The sequence below is a fragment of the Lygodium microphyllum genome, chromosome 4 (assembly GCF_053477565.2).
Source record: "Lygodium microphyllum isolate KBCC chromosome 4, Lygodium_microphyllum_v1.1.10, whole genome shotgun sequence".
NCBI classification, from domain to species: domain Eukaryota; kingdom Viridiplantae; phylum Streptophyta; class Polypodiopsida; order Schizaeales; family Lygodiaceae; genus Lygodium; species Lygodium microphyllum.
The window spans coordinates 66,801,645-66,816,069 of NC_141138.1; the positions used below are offsets into that span (position 1 = coordinate 66,801,645).

At 42.8% G+C, this 14,425-nt stretch overlaps 1 protein-coding gene across 1 annotated transcript; it reads left to right on the forward strand.

Annotated features, from left to right (window-relative positions):
- The first annotated feature begins 1,716 nt into the window (after window positions 1-1,716).
- Window positions 1,717-14,045, forward strand: LOC148037131 (uncharacterized). Its single transcript, XM_087676059.1, has 3 exons — window positions 1,717-2,607; window positions 3,935-4,118; window positions 13,333-14,045. Exons 1-3 carry the CDS (start codon window positions 1,775-1,777, stop codon window positions 13,492-13,494), a joined length of 1,179 nt encoding a protein of 392 aa, XP_087532185.1. The 5' UTR covers window positions 1,717-1,774; the 3' UTR covers window positions 13,495-14,045.
- Window positions 14,046-14,425: the final 380 nt, after the last annotated feature.

Genomic DNA, 14,425 nt, shown 5'->3' on the forward strand with positions numbered 1-14,425 from the left:
TCGTGGATATTGAATAGGGGTGCCTCCCATCACATGAGCAAGAAAAAAGATCTCTACGGTTTTATATAGTCTCTACAAGAATCCATTTTTGTAATGGTTACCATTTCAGAACCTTCTGATCTAAATGTTACGCACATGTTCTAAGTGAGAAAGTGGACCACATTACAACCAAAAGGCACGAAATGTATCTTCTTGAGTTACAATGATGAGTAGAAGGCTTACGAATTCTTTGCTCAAGAGACAAATAAGATTATAGCAAGCCATGATGTTGTGTTCAAGGAGTAGCCATATACAATGGAGGTAAATGAAAGTCCTTTTCCTTGATCATCAAGAGAAGAAGTAGTTCATTAACTGATCCTAAGTATTATCCCTATTCTAAAAGAGGAGGAAGTGTCATCTTTGAATGATGAAAAACAATTCCTCAACTTGCCATTAGATCATTAGAAAAGCCATTGCTGCAACAAGTGACACATCGCTACAATTGGAATAATTCTATGCCTATATCTCTTTAGGAAAAAGTAGAAGGACTAAGGAGATATTAGAGAGATAAGGAGCACAGGAAGGCTTTTGCTCACATAGTTAACATGGCCTTGATGACTGAGATTATATGAAAAGTGAAGGAACCAATTGACTTGGAAGAGGCACTTGTAGATCCATCATGGAAATCAACTATGCAAGGTGAGTATGATAGCATAATGAAGAATGACATTTGGGAGTTACTGGAATAGCTAGCTTAGAGGAAGATTATTAATACTAAGTGGGTTTGGAAGGTATAGTACAGGGATGATGGAACCTTCAAAATTTACAAAACCAAATCAGTTTGCACATGGAGTTTTATAGGTTATAGGGTGTGATTTTTAAGCATCCTTCACTCTAACTACTCGGATGACCACTAATACTTGCAATGGCCACTCACAAGATGTTCTAGTTTACTAAATGTACGTCAAGTTATTATTCTTTAATGCTAACCTTGAGGAGGACATGTATGTGGTTCGTTATCCATAATAGGAGAATGGAATAGCTAGCTTCACTATGGCATGTATGAAGAAATTCATTCCAAGTTCCAATGCTGGGTGAAGAGTGTAGTTTACCTATGGGTGAACATTAGTGAGGAGGGGAGGCGGGTGTTACATATGCTTAATGCCCCACCCCTGTAAGGTGCCACCAATGATCCATGATATTCAAAGTTGTAAGGCCCCTATTATGATAAGTATCCATGTGTGAGCATGATACGGATTGGGTCCTCGTTTGTATATTAGATGCGTATGGGTTTAAGTGTAGTAACTTGAGATACACTACATCGAGTTGTGGGGTGTGGGAGTCATCAGGGATTCCTTTTTTAGGTCCCAAGGGTTGCCCCAACATAGGGAAGCTAATTGATAAAGTAAATATGCTAGTCCTTTGCTCTTTCTTTGAAGCTATCCTTGTTCCCTAATAATACGACCACACCAAAGGGTACAAACCCCATTGGCCCGTGTGAATGGGGCTCAGTGCTCTTTTTCTAAATAAAAGAATGCCATCCCATCTTTGGCAGCTTAATTTGGTATCCTCGAAGTGCCCCACATAGGTAGATCGAGGATTCATTAGTTGAGTATGGAAGTTTACTTTGCATGCAATACACAAATGCCTTATTGGCTGCTCTAAACGCTTGTGGGTGGCTCTTTTATCTTCCCCTCTTAAAAAGTTTGAGCTTCCTTATAGAAGTGATGAATGATGATCCTACTACCTATATGTCTAAATGTTGAAGCCATGAGAAGGGCTAGCTTACTAGACCATGCAGCGTCTCAAGCTAAGCCTGAGGCCTGCAGTCCGCCTCGTCTCGCAAGAGAATGGGTTGCCGTGTGTTCTCAGAGGGATGTCCACATCATCTCTCTCTCGTGACGCGTCCGGAATAGGAAGCGAAGGCCCTGCAGCGTACCAGGGTAGAGAGAACGAAGGCTACTCCAGAACGATTGTGGGAAATGAACAGCCCTTCCAACATCCCTTCCAACATCCTTCGCAGGATTACAGGATTCAGGCCTCTCTGCGTGGCGCTGCACCGGCCTCCGAAAACCTTGAGCATGGTTACGGCAATCGCAGTCTTTGGCATGGCCGTAGAGGCCAGTTTTCTCATGGACAGACAAAGGGTCACGATCCCTCTGCTGATTCCACAGGTTACAGGAACACTTCTAGCCCGCTCACCACCGAGTTTGACATGCATTCGCAGAGCCATCCACAGGCCGTTGATTCCACAGGGTACAGGAATGCTTCTAGCCTGGCCACTGCCGAGTTTGACACGCATTCACGGCGGCATCCACAGGCTGTAGCAGAATTCAAAGCACAAGTGCATATGTCGCCCCGCCCTCATGGTACTTACCTTTATCAAGACCCTCAGTATCTCGATGGCAAGAAACGGGAGATGAAGAACGATCCTCTTGGACTCTCTCACTTGGCACTTAGAAATCAGCCGCCACAACAGCTCAAGAGAGATCGGCAGGTCGAAACTCCAGAGCAATATAACGTCAGGAAGGCTAAAATTCATGCTGAATTGTGGCAGCAAGAAATCCAGAAGCAGGGAGGAGATGCTGCCGAGGAGGAGAATAAGGGTGAAAGGGGCAATGTAGCTTTGTAAGATTATTCTGGCTTTATCTCTTTGTGGGGTGCACATGGAGTTGTTTCCAAATAGGAGTTGTTGGAATGCAATGCCTTTTGAGATTGCTTCATTTTATACACACACACACACACACACACACACACACACACACACACACAGAGTACAGGAAAACTACAAATTGAACACCCAGGCTGGAAGAGAGAGGGCACTGAGAGACACACAGAAAGGGAAACTGTCAAATGAATAGTGAAAATCTGGACTTAACTGAGGACCGAGAGACTGACTGACCCAGCCCAACAGGGTTTGTACACGTGCAAAAACATTGAATCAACAACAATGTCAGCCAAATCTTCCAAAATAAATACGATGTGAGCTAAGGCATTGGATCCACACTTTTTATTGATTATAATAACCATCTAGAGCCTTTGATTAATGTCTAGAAATAAGGCTAATTATGGACCCATGGTCTGTGAACCTTCTTGACAATATTTTGGCTTAGTCTGGTGCCTGAAATTGCCTAGCTTCCAGATTTGTTAGAAAAAGAGTGTCATATCACGAGTGCACCACAAAGATGCAGATAAACATGCATATGAAAAATGTAAGTGTATTAACACAAGATGATCTATAGAGCCTATAAAATACAGGATGATGATCAACCGCATGTTGATCATTGTTCCGCATTTTGTTGGTGGGGAAAATGTTGATCCAATGTCTGCCTTGTGGTGCTCAATATGATATCCCTCCACTCATCCATTTTCCTTCATACCTGAAGGGATCCCTTGCCCGCTAGGGCAAGACCCCCCTTGCATATTAAGCTTTGTTGCTGTTCCAAGGTTGCCCTTTTAGGTAGCTTTCGTTTATCCCTCTTGCCTCTCAAAAGAAACACAAGCTTGATGGGCAGCCCTATGATAGTTCTTGCTGGGAGTGTTGGCCTCACTTGGTGTAGAGTCAGCAAACATCAGAATGGATATTGTATATGGAGCAGACAATCAATTAGTGGGGTCCAACTGTAAACTGAAGTTGTCTCCTTGGAGGTGACACATGGCAGCTCTGTCACTTGGCAGTGGACCTCATAGGCTGCCTCAAACCAGTAAGCTTTACATGTGTCTTATAGAACTTTCCCAAATTTGAATTCTGGAAGGCCTCAAAATTGTAATTCAGTCGTAAGTAGAAAAGTGGAAAGTTTCACAGATATGCAGCCTTAGAATGTGCCCTTGGTTTGAAGATCAATACATTGGTTTTGCCTCGTCTAAGACATTTTAAGCTTTTGTTTACTTGGCTTTGTTTTCCCTTATGTGTATATCAGTGCTTGAATGCTATCATGTGTTTGCATGTGTGCAGTGACATGAAAGACATTGGAGAAGATAAATGGAGTACTCTTGGAAATGCAAAGCTAAATAAGATCTTACCAAAAGATTGGGAAGGCTTTCAGGGAGATGAGGAGTGCACTGAGCGATCGTATGGGAAAGAGGAAGTCATGCTACAATCAGAATTTCTCAAGCGCAAGGAACACAACAAAGCACAGGTTGGCTTTTGAGTGTATGTTTGGGGGGGGGGGCCGGGGCATCACGTGCTTGACCGTACTTATAATTAAGTATTGATTGAGAGAGAGAGAGAGAGAGAGAGAGAGAGAGAGAGAGAGAGGGGGGGGGGGGGGGAGAGAGATGCTACTTGATTGAGTTAACAAATATTCTCCCTAGATAGGATTTACTTGCTTGGCACAATGCAGTTTCTTCTGCCTCCCTTTAGTCACTGTGCTTTCTTTGTATCTTCACCATGACTATGCATGATGACCTAGAGCCATCTTGCATTTTGTAATCATATAATCTTGTAGTTTTTTCATAATTAATACAATTACCTTTTACGAGAGAGAGAGAGAGAGAGAGAGAGAGAGAGAGAGAGAGAGGATTTATTAATGTCTGTAAGAGGCCAAAATGACCCATGAGACTATGAGTTGCAGTCATCTGTATGGTGATATAATTGAAATGTTAATGTTTGTAAGAGGCCAAAATGACCCATGAGACCATAAGTTAAGTCATGTGTATGGTTATATAATTGTCTAAAAAGAGCGGTAAAATCTAAGTATAAATGAACAATAGAAAACAGCTAAAAGTTATATGTAAAAAGAGAACTCTCATTGATAAAGAGAGCTCCGGTGGTTGATACAATCTCATAGGGGTATAGAGGGCCGCTCGAGCAATAATATCTTGTATTCGTATATGAATGTGTTGTCAATGTTTGTGTCGGGGTCTAGGATGTCTAGATTGTGGCCAAGTTGGATGGCTCGATCAATCAATATCCCTTGTGTGTGTATAGATTGTGGTAGTATTAGAGTGTCCTCTATAGTTCTCCCCGTGTGGATTGAGACTATGATTGTACTGATGTGTCTTGACTCTCCCTTGCAAAGAAATATATAAGCTATCTCTAGATAGGGCCTTGGTGGCCTAAAGCTGCCATGCTCCTAAGGAGTGTGTCACAAAGTCACTGTATCTCAAGGAGGAAGAGGCCAAGGCATCCATGATCAGTATAATCCATGGCTCTAGATATTGGTCCAAACCCATTTGTAAAGAGAACGAAAATGGCCTCGAATCTCATAGTATGTTGGGCAGTGGCAAATGTAGTGCTCCATTGTCTCTGGCTCTAGGTGACATATCTAGTATATGCAGTCCTCTGGTGGTAAGGATCTATATTTGCATTTGTGGGGTACAGTAGTGAAAGCAAAGGGTACAAATTGTACGATTCTATTTCCAAGAAAGTTTTTGTTAGTACCAAGTAGAGATGTGATTTTTGATGAAAAATCAAAATTATCTCTTGCTGGTTATGACACATATCAGGTTGCAAAAGATATGTTTGAAGGGCTGTTGTCCATTTCTTTTGATGATACAGTTGGAGCTCCATTAAATGAACAAAATGTTCGGCCAGTTGCTTCATTAAATAATGCAGAAATTCAGCCTATGGATAATCAAAATATTCAGCAAGATGTTGGACAATAGGTTCAACAAGAGTAGGTACATAATCAGGAAGCTAGGCACATACCTAGATGGTATTTGTAGACTGTGTAAGATAGTTATTTGAATGCTCCTCTTGCTGGTCGTACTCGAAGACAAACACGTTTGCATGATTATGCTATTGCTATGGAGTTTGTTATGGCAGCAAACACACATGATGATGATAAGCCTGATTCTTTTGAGGATGTATAATAGAATGTGAATTGGATGGCAGCAATGCAAGCTGAATATGATTCTATCATAAAGAATCAAACATGGATTTAGTTATATTGCATGTTGGGAAGAAAGCCATTGGTACTAAATGGGTTTAAAAGGTGAAACGAAAAGCGGATGGATCCATTGATAAGTACAAAGCTAGGCTTATGGCAAAAGTCTATGCTCCTACATCCCGTACCACTACTATCAGGTGCATGGTTGCATTGGTTGCTCATTTTGGTTGGATTGTGCACTGGCTTGACATTAAAACTGCATTTTTACATGGGGAACTTCAGGAAGAAGTGTATGTACAACAACCCATTGGTTTTGCAGTTAAAGGATTTGAACACTTGGTATGCAAGTTGAAAAAGGCCTTGTATGGTTTGAAACAAGCTCCACGAGCTTGACTCTTCTTGCATTTCTTGGCTTAGCAAGAAACGATCCACTGTTGCCACATTGTCTTATGAAGCTGAGTATAAGGCAGATTTCACTACTACAGTTGAATGTGTATGGCTGAGATGTTTGTTGGTTGATCTTGATGTATTTGCCACAGAGCCTACTCCTTTGTTTACTTGTAGTCAGAGTGCCATTGCAATGGCACAGAACCTAGTGTTGCATGCACGCACGAAACACATTGAGATACAATATCACTTTGTCAAAGAGAGGCTATATGTAGGGGATATTAGCCTTGTCTACTGTCCTAACAACAAGAATGTGGCAGACATCTTCACCAAAGCTCTTCCTCGTGACAAGCATTCTGCAGTGCCTTAAATTTGATCTCCTTTGGTGGATGACCCTTGTATGCTGATCACTTATCTCTCCAGGGGTTTTTTTTAGGTTTTACTCACGCCTACACTCACATAAGGGTGTTAGTGATCCGCACGCAGGACACCGGGGCACTTTTTACTCTCCATAAGAGAGGTTTTTTTCCCCAATCACTTTCATTTTCATTTGTGTATTTATATTACACATTTTGGTCACTTGTCACACAATACACGCATCTATGTGTGAATGCATGTTAAGTCACTTTCATAACCCTAAAGTCTAAGGGTTGTACTTTGTACTTTGCACTCCACATTCTATTATGCAAATTGTCGTGTTGTGACCACTCCCTCTTTCTATTAGTCGTGTTCAAATCTTTCTACTCCATTGTTGTGCTTTGATCTTACACAAATTTGCATTTTGTCAAAACGCAAAAGTTGATGCCACTTGATCCATAAAAGCTGCCGCCTGGTCCTTGGAAATTGTCACTTGGCTGCCTAGGGGTGAAAAGGGCCAATGGACCACCTATTCAGGCTATAAACGTAGTAAATGCAGGCTGAAAATCTGCATTTTGGAAATTTGGGCTGCTTCTCAGTGATGAAAACTTGCTATTCTGCAAGAAATCTCCATATTGTTGTTGAGAGTCATTCCTTGTGCCATGTCAGCAATGCCACATGGTAGTTTGCCACATGGCAGCAGTCAGCAGACTGTCCGACTGCAGTGGATAGTCTGACTGCAGTCGACCTGATTATTTTGGGTTATTTTGAGGCATTCTTTTCAGCCATTATAAGGCTGAGTTTCCAGTAATCTTGTACACTTGTATTTGACAGATTTCAGCCTGTTGGTGACGGAGATTGCACTCGCGGCTGACGGAGATCGAGGTCCTCGAGGTGGAGACATACGCAAATATTTTCTCTGCACCCGTGTATAATTCTGGATCCTTATACAACATTCTTCATTGCAGATTTTTTGCGTTTCACTGTCTCTTTCTCTCTCTCTCTCTCTCTCTCTCTTCTCTCTTTGTTCACTCTTTGTCACGGTCATTCGCTTCCGCATTGCTTCACTCTGACATGGTATTAGAGCATTGAAGGATTGACCTAGGATGGACCTATCTGAAGAGGAGTTTTCAGCGCGACACAAGGCTGCGTTTTCAGCGTTCAAGTGCGAGCAAGTGGGCTGCGCATCAGAACAAGGCTGAGGCAAGCATGGGCGTGTGAGAAAATAGAAGATTTGTTGAAGTTGCTGCTGTTTTTTTGCTGTTAGAGAAGAAAGAAGGCTACGTTTTTGGCCTTCAAGTGCAGATTTTACCTTTTCATCACCTCCGGTGAGTGAAGAAGGAAAGGGACGAGCGAACCTCAGCCCTAGTAGGCTGTATTTTCATAGTTAGAGGGGTTGCTTTTTGTGTTTTGTATAGGCATTAGGTGGAGATGTCTTCTGAGGCCGAGACAGAGTTTTAGGCGATCATGGATTGGAAGGTGCCTGTCCTACCGGCTCTTCCTTCAGATCAAAAGCTTGATGGTGAGAACTACCGCATCTTGTGGGTCATGATGCTTGTCATATTGGAGTCCTACGATTTGGTGGAGCTTGTTATGGAGGCTTTCAATCGTTCTTCGCGAGACGAGTCCAGACTCTCTTCCAATGAGAAGGTGGAGTAGGCAAAGGCTCGTGCACATTGGGATAAACTCAATGCTCGCATTCACTCATTTTTATTTCTCTCATGTACTATATCTGTTATCTCTCACATAAAGCATTTGACGGTGGCTAGGGACATATGGCTAGAGTTGGATGAGATGTATAATCGAATGACCGTCATGACGCGTGTGTCTTTGGAAGTGCAAATGAGGACTATGAGTGTCAACAAGTCATCATCCATGTGGAAGCATGTCAACAAGCTAAGGCAGCTTTAAATGCAAGTTCAAAACGCAGGGAAGGTGATCACTTCTGAAGACATGGCGATAACTCTCCTTTCACAGTTATCGCCTTGCTTCAGTGGTTTTTATTCTGCCTTGATTGCTTTAGGGCGGTCTGAGACTCTTCGGTGGGAAGAGTTGGTTCCTATGGTCTTGGACCAAGAGGAGCAATTGAAAGGAACTAATGCTTCGCTTTGGTTGGTCAATCCTCTCAGAAGAAAGGGAAGGACCAAAAGAAGAAGAAGGAAGACAAATCTAAGAAGGACAAAGACAAGGAGTCTACCTGTAACTTGTCACATTTGTGGTAAAACAGGTCACTAGAAGAAGGATTGCCCCGACAAGGAGAAGAAGGAGGAGGAGAAGGAGAAATCTTCAAAGGATTTCGGAGCGGTGGTTGCTCTCTCATCAGCTGCTTTTTTCCATTTGGAGGTGGTTGAGGATTCAACTATGCTGACTTCTGATGCTGCATTGATTGCCCCATTTACTCGGGAGTGGATTGTTGACAGTGGTGCCTCTAGGCACATGACTCCTTCAGCAAGTGTTACTCATTTACGGCATTCTTATGGACAGATTCTTATTGGAGATAGTTCGTCTATTCCTATTCAGGGAGGGGGTAACATGCATCTTATTCGAGATGGGCGTGGTGGTGCCCATGTATTTGAGGTACTTTATGTGTAGGCTTTGGGGTATCATCTTCTCTCGGTGCACAAGATTTGTGCCCTCGGCCTTTTGGTCGAGTTTGATGTGGATTCTTTTTAGATTCTTGATCGAGGATCAAGAGCAGTTCTTTCTTTAGGTTACGAGGAGAATGGAGTCTACAAATTGCTGTCTTCTTTTGCCTTGGCTTCTCTTCTTCTTACATCTCAAACACAGTCCAAGCTTTGGCATGCTCGGTTTGGTCCCCTCAATTATGAATACCTTTGGAAGGCGTCTAAGGACCAGTTTGTTTGAGGTTTGCCAAATATTGTGGTGAGTCAGCAACCTTGTGTATCTTGTATTCATGGGAAGCAGACTCGTGATGTTGTTCCCAGCAAGGCTTCGAGGCGGTCTTTAGCACCCTTGGAGCTTGTTTCCACCGATCTTTGTGGACCGATGAGGACGGAATCCCTTTGAGAGAGTTTGTATTTTATGCTCATTATAGATGATTACAGCAGGATGACATGGGCCTATTTTCTGAAGCTGAAGTCGGAGGCTTTCTTCTACTTCAAGGATTGGTTGCTCTTTGAGGAGAACCGATCGGGGCGGAAGCTAAAGACCTTACGATCTGATAAGGGAGGAGAATTTGTTTCTAATGAGTTTACTCGATTTTGTGCAGATCATGGCATACACTAGGAGTTTGCCAATACAAACACCCCTTAGGAGAATGGCATTTTGGAGTAGAAGAATTGCAGTGTGATTGAGATGGCTTGTACTATGATGGAGCATCGTCAGACACCTCAGTGTCTATGGGCTGAGGCTGTGGCTACTTCAGTTCACATCCTTAATCATTCTCCTACTTCAGCTATTGTTGGTATGACACCTTTTGAGGTGTACTTTGGATCCAAGCCTAATGTTTCTTATTTTAGGGTTTTTGAGTGTGATGCTTATATTCACATCCCAAAGACACAGTGCAACAAATTTAAAGCGGCTTCCAAAAGACAAATGTTTGTGGGCTATAGCCCGCAATCTCAAGGCTACCAATTGTATGATCCTGTTAAGCGGGATGTCTACACGAGCCATGACATTCGGTTCGTGGAGGTTCTAGCCCCAGAGGGGGGTGAGGATCACCCTGTACTTGGAGATCCGGGTGAAAGCTAGGCCCCAACGATTGTTTCTCTCGAGCTTGTGTCTCTTGAGGATTCTTCTTCGGGTGAGGAGCCTACTATCCAGCCACTAGATTCACCAATTGGTCCTCCATTGCCGGTGGACCTTCCAAAAACTTCAACAAATGGAAGGCGCTGAGGCGAGATTCGCCGCCTCCTCGTTGGGCCCTTTGGATCATGGAGTGTGTCAAATGGGTTTTCAAGACCAAGTATCATAGTGATGGCTCTTTGGACAAGCACAAGGCTCGCCTTGTTGCTAAAGGTTTTGCATAGCGCCCAGGTGTTGATTTCCATGATACTTTTGCCCCCACTGCTCGCATGGCGACTGTTCGTGCTGTTCTTGCCTTGACTGGTTATCGGAGATGGCCTGTCTTTTAGTTGGATGTGAAGTTGGCCTTTTTGAATGGTGATTTGAAGGAGGAGATCTATGCAGAGCAGCCTCTCGACTTTGGTTCCTCAGATGGGAAGGTTTACAGGTTGAAGAAGGCCTTGTATGGCCTGAAGCAGGCTCCATGCACTCGGAACGAGAAGATTGATTTGTTTATCCAGGCCAAGTTCGGATATCGGCGCTCTAGGGCCGATCGGTAGCTTTATGTGCACACTTTCGAGGGTGGTTGTGTGATGTTTGTTTTGTATGTTGATGACTTGATTGTTATAGGTGATCATGCCCAAAAAGCCGAAGAGACGAAGGCAACCCTACATCAGAAGTTTGAGATGACAGATTTAGGACTTATCCATTTCTTTTTGGGCCACGAGATTTATCAGTCTCAGAGGGGGATTTTCATCTCTCAGCAGAGGTATGTACAGGAGCTCTTGGTGACTTTTGAGATGGAGGATTGTCGGTCCATTTCTACTCCTATGGATTCGAACTGGAAGGCCACTTCACATGAGGATTCTCCTTTGGCAGATGCTACTTGTTACCGTCAGTTGATAGGATCATTGATTTGGCTTTTCAATACACGGATTGATCTATGTTTTGCTATAGGTCTCTTGGCTGGGTTCATGAGTGCACCTCAGCAGGTGCATTGGCAGGCTGCTCAGAGGATACTTTGGTTTCTGAGGGGGACTTCTGACCTCATTGATCTTGTTTTTGCAAGTTGGAGTGATTTAGATTGGGTTGGCGATGTGGATCAAAGGCGGTCTACTACAGGTTATTGTTTTATCTTGGGTGCTGGTGCTACCTCTTGGAGTAGCAAGAAGCAGCCCATGGTAGCTCTATCTTTGACTAAGGCAGAGTATTGGGCTGTGTCTTCTACCACATGTGAGATTGTGTGGCTTCGGCGGTTGTTGAAGGAGCTTGGCTGTCCCTAGACTCATCCGACTATTTTGCAGTGCGACAATGAGAGTTGCATTACCTTGGCACGGAATCCCGTATTCCATGCCCGGACGGAGCACATAGAGATCCAGTAGTACTTCATCAGGGAGAAGCTTTTGGATGCGACCATCGATGTGGAATACTGTAAGATTGAAGACAATGTTTCAGATTTGTTTATGAAGGCCTTTCCCCAGGCTTTCCTTCACTGACATTCCAAATCCCTCCATCTGTTGCCTTGTCCAGGATTTGAGAGGGGGTGTTGAGAGTCATTCCTTGGGCCACATTTGCTGCCCGCGGGTGGGGGTTCTGAGGGAGCCACTAGAGGAGATGGTGGGGGGAGGGTAGAAATGTGTGGAAGAGAAGGTAGCCTAATGAGCAAGACAATGGAAAGATGCCGAGGAGGATCTTGCACAAAACAAGGGTATGGAGCTGAGAAAGCCCACTCTCTTAACCACCTGTCCAAAGAATGGCTCTTGAGGTAGCATCCTCTACAAAGATGGCCAAGTGAATGAAGATTACTGGAGTACCAAGATGGGTAAGGCCATACACTAAGAAGAGATGGAAGTCCAAATCTAGAACAGGGAGGACCTTTGCCATGGAACTCAAAGATAGAATCAGTATGGTGCCCACACCATTGATAGGCACTGATGAGAATCAAGATGTCACCTACTGTGACGATACCCTTCTGGAAATCATGGACAAGTTCCAGGGGCTGGTGAAGTCCGAATCAAAGTGAGCAGCTCAATGCTTCTTATAGGCAGGCCAAAACACAAAAATGTAGTAAATTGAATGCTTGCTTTAAGGTCTTTGAATACATGTTTGTGGAAGAATTGAGACACCACATGCAAACACATGGATAGAGAATGGGTGTCCAGATTTGTGCGTCCTGCCTGTAGCAAAATCTCTGCTGAGCTAGAGGCAATCGATGATACATCATGGGTCTTTGAATACATGGTAGTGGAAGAATTGAGAGAGCAAGTGTACCCCAACAAACACATGGACAGAGAATGGGTGTCAAGCTTTGTGCACCCTGCCTGGAGGAAAACCCCTGCTGAGCCAGAGGCAATCAGTGATAGATACATCATGTGTAGAGACTGCAAGATACCAAATGTGGCAAGTTGTAATGGTGATGAGATGGTCTGCAGTGGCCTAGAACATGCCTACACACTTTACCTGAGTGATGAGGCATGTTGATGGACAGCAGACAACACACAAGGAAGCTTTGAGAGGGGAACCACACACGACATGAAATTTACAGGATATCTTGCGAAACAAAGGCTCCAAGTGGACTCTTCTCTCTTCGTGCTAGCAAGCTCGTCTTACTAGCATGAACTTAACCCGTAAAAGAACATTCTTGGCTACCCTTATTCCAGTTGGTGGTCTAAAATCAGAAATATTTAGTGTGTTTTGTGTAACAGTAATTTTATGAGACTAGAAAGTAGACCTTTTTGACTTATTCAAGTAACCTCCAGTGATGTAGAAGCAGAGAATCTTGTCTACTGGAGGATGTAGATTGCCAACAGCCAGATCAGTTTCTCAATTTGTTTCTGACATTGTTATGGTTCACCTGAGAACAATTAATATTGCACAGTAGTATATTAACAAAATGGTTTGACATTTGGCTTCTTTTTCAACATTGTACTTTCTTGTGAAGTTGTGTGGTTTTGTTGGAATTAAATTTTAGCTTTGTTTACAAGTGGGCATGATCACATTATGATATGATTAAGCTGATGAATGCAATTTTCAGATTGCGAGTTTTGTGAAGAACCATCTATTTTCACGGCATCGTGCAGTGCAAGGATGGAAGTGTGTTGTGAACAATTTTTTTCCAGAAAACAGGAAGTCTAAAAGTCTTGAGACAAAACACGCCTTGGAAAAACCGAAATCAAAAGGTAAAATGTTATACTAAAGAAGTTTTGGAGACACTTGTGAACAAAGAACCATTTAAATTGAAGGATATGTAGATCTGTTGACGGACAGAGAACATTGGATGACAGCCAATTTGGAATCAGTGTTGGTGTGTTTTGATTTTGACCTAATGGTAAAACCACAAATGGGGTGTGGTTTTTATTCTTCCCATGTTTCAATGATGATTTTGGATGCTTAAATTAGGATGTGTGTAATATTGTTTTACTTGAACACAATCAGATGATAGCACTTAAGGAGTTGGGAGTTCTAAGAAGCATGAGTTCAAATGTCTGCTTCCCAAGCAAGAAGTGGCATGCTATGCAATTAAAACATATATTTGAATTAGAAACGACCAAGTTTACTACACACATGATGTGTAGGGGCAAGAATCTCTGCACCTACCTTTTCAAGACATATATATTGTCAAATTGCTTCATCAAGCTTTAAACATACATTTCTAGTTCTCTCCCCCTTGAAACCACCTCCTTTACACATCACAACCATCCAAATCCATGAGTGAGGCCAAAAATTAATATGGCACATTGCTGCACATGGCATACAATCCTATTGGGCAGATTCATTGTGTTAATTGTAAACTAAGCATAAGGTTTTTGTGTAGCTCGGTTTTTTCCAAATGGTTGTGTTAAACGTACTAGTTGAGCAAAAGATCAAAACAAAAGGACAAATAAGTATTCTTTCTGGGGCTCTTGGTCTTACTTTAGTGAATGATGAGTAAAATTATAGATAATGTGGTGATGATGTATGTAATGAGTGGGTAAGGGTGGCCCATTGTGTACTTTGGTGATATTCGAATTCTAAGTTTTTCAATGAGTAACTTATACTGTTTTATTATTTTTTTGACTCGTGCATATGCATGCTTGGGGACGTTTTAGTATGCTTTTACAGCTCACGACCAAAAAGTTTGTTGAATT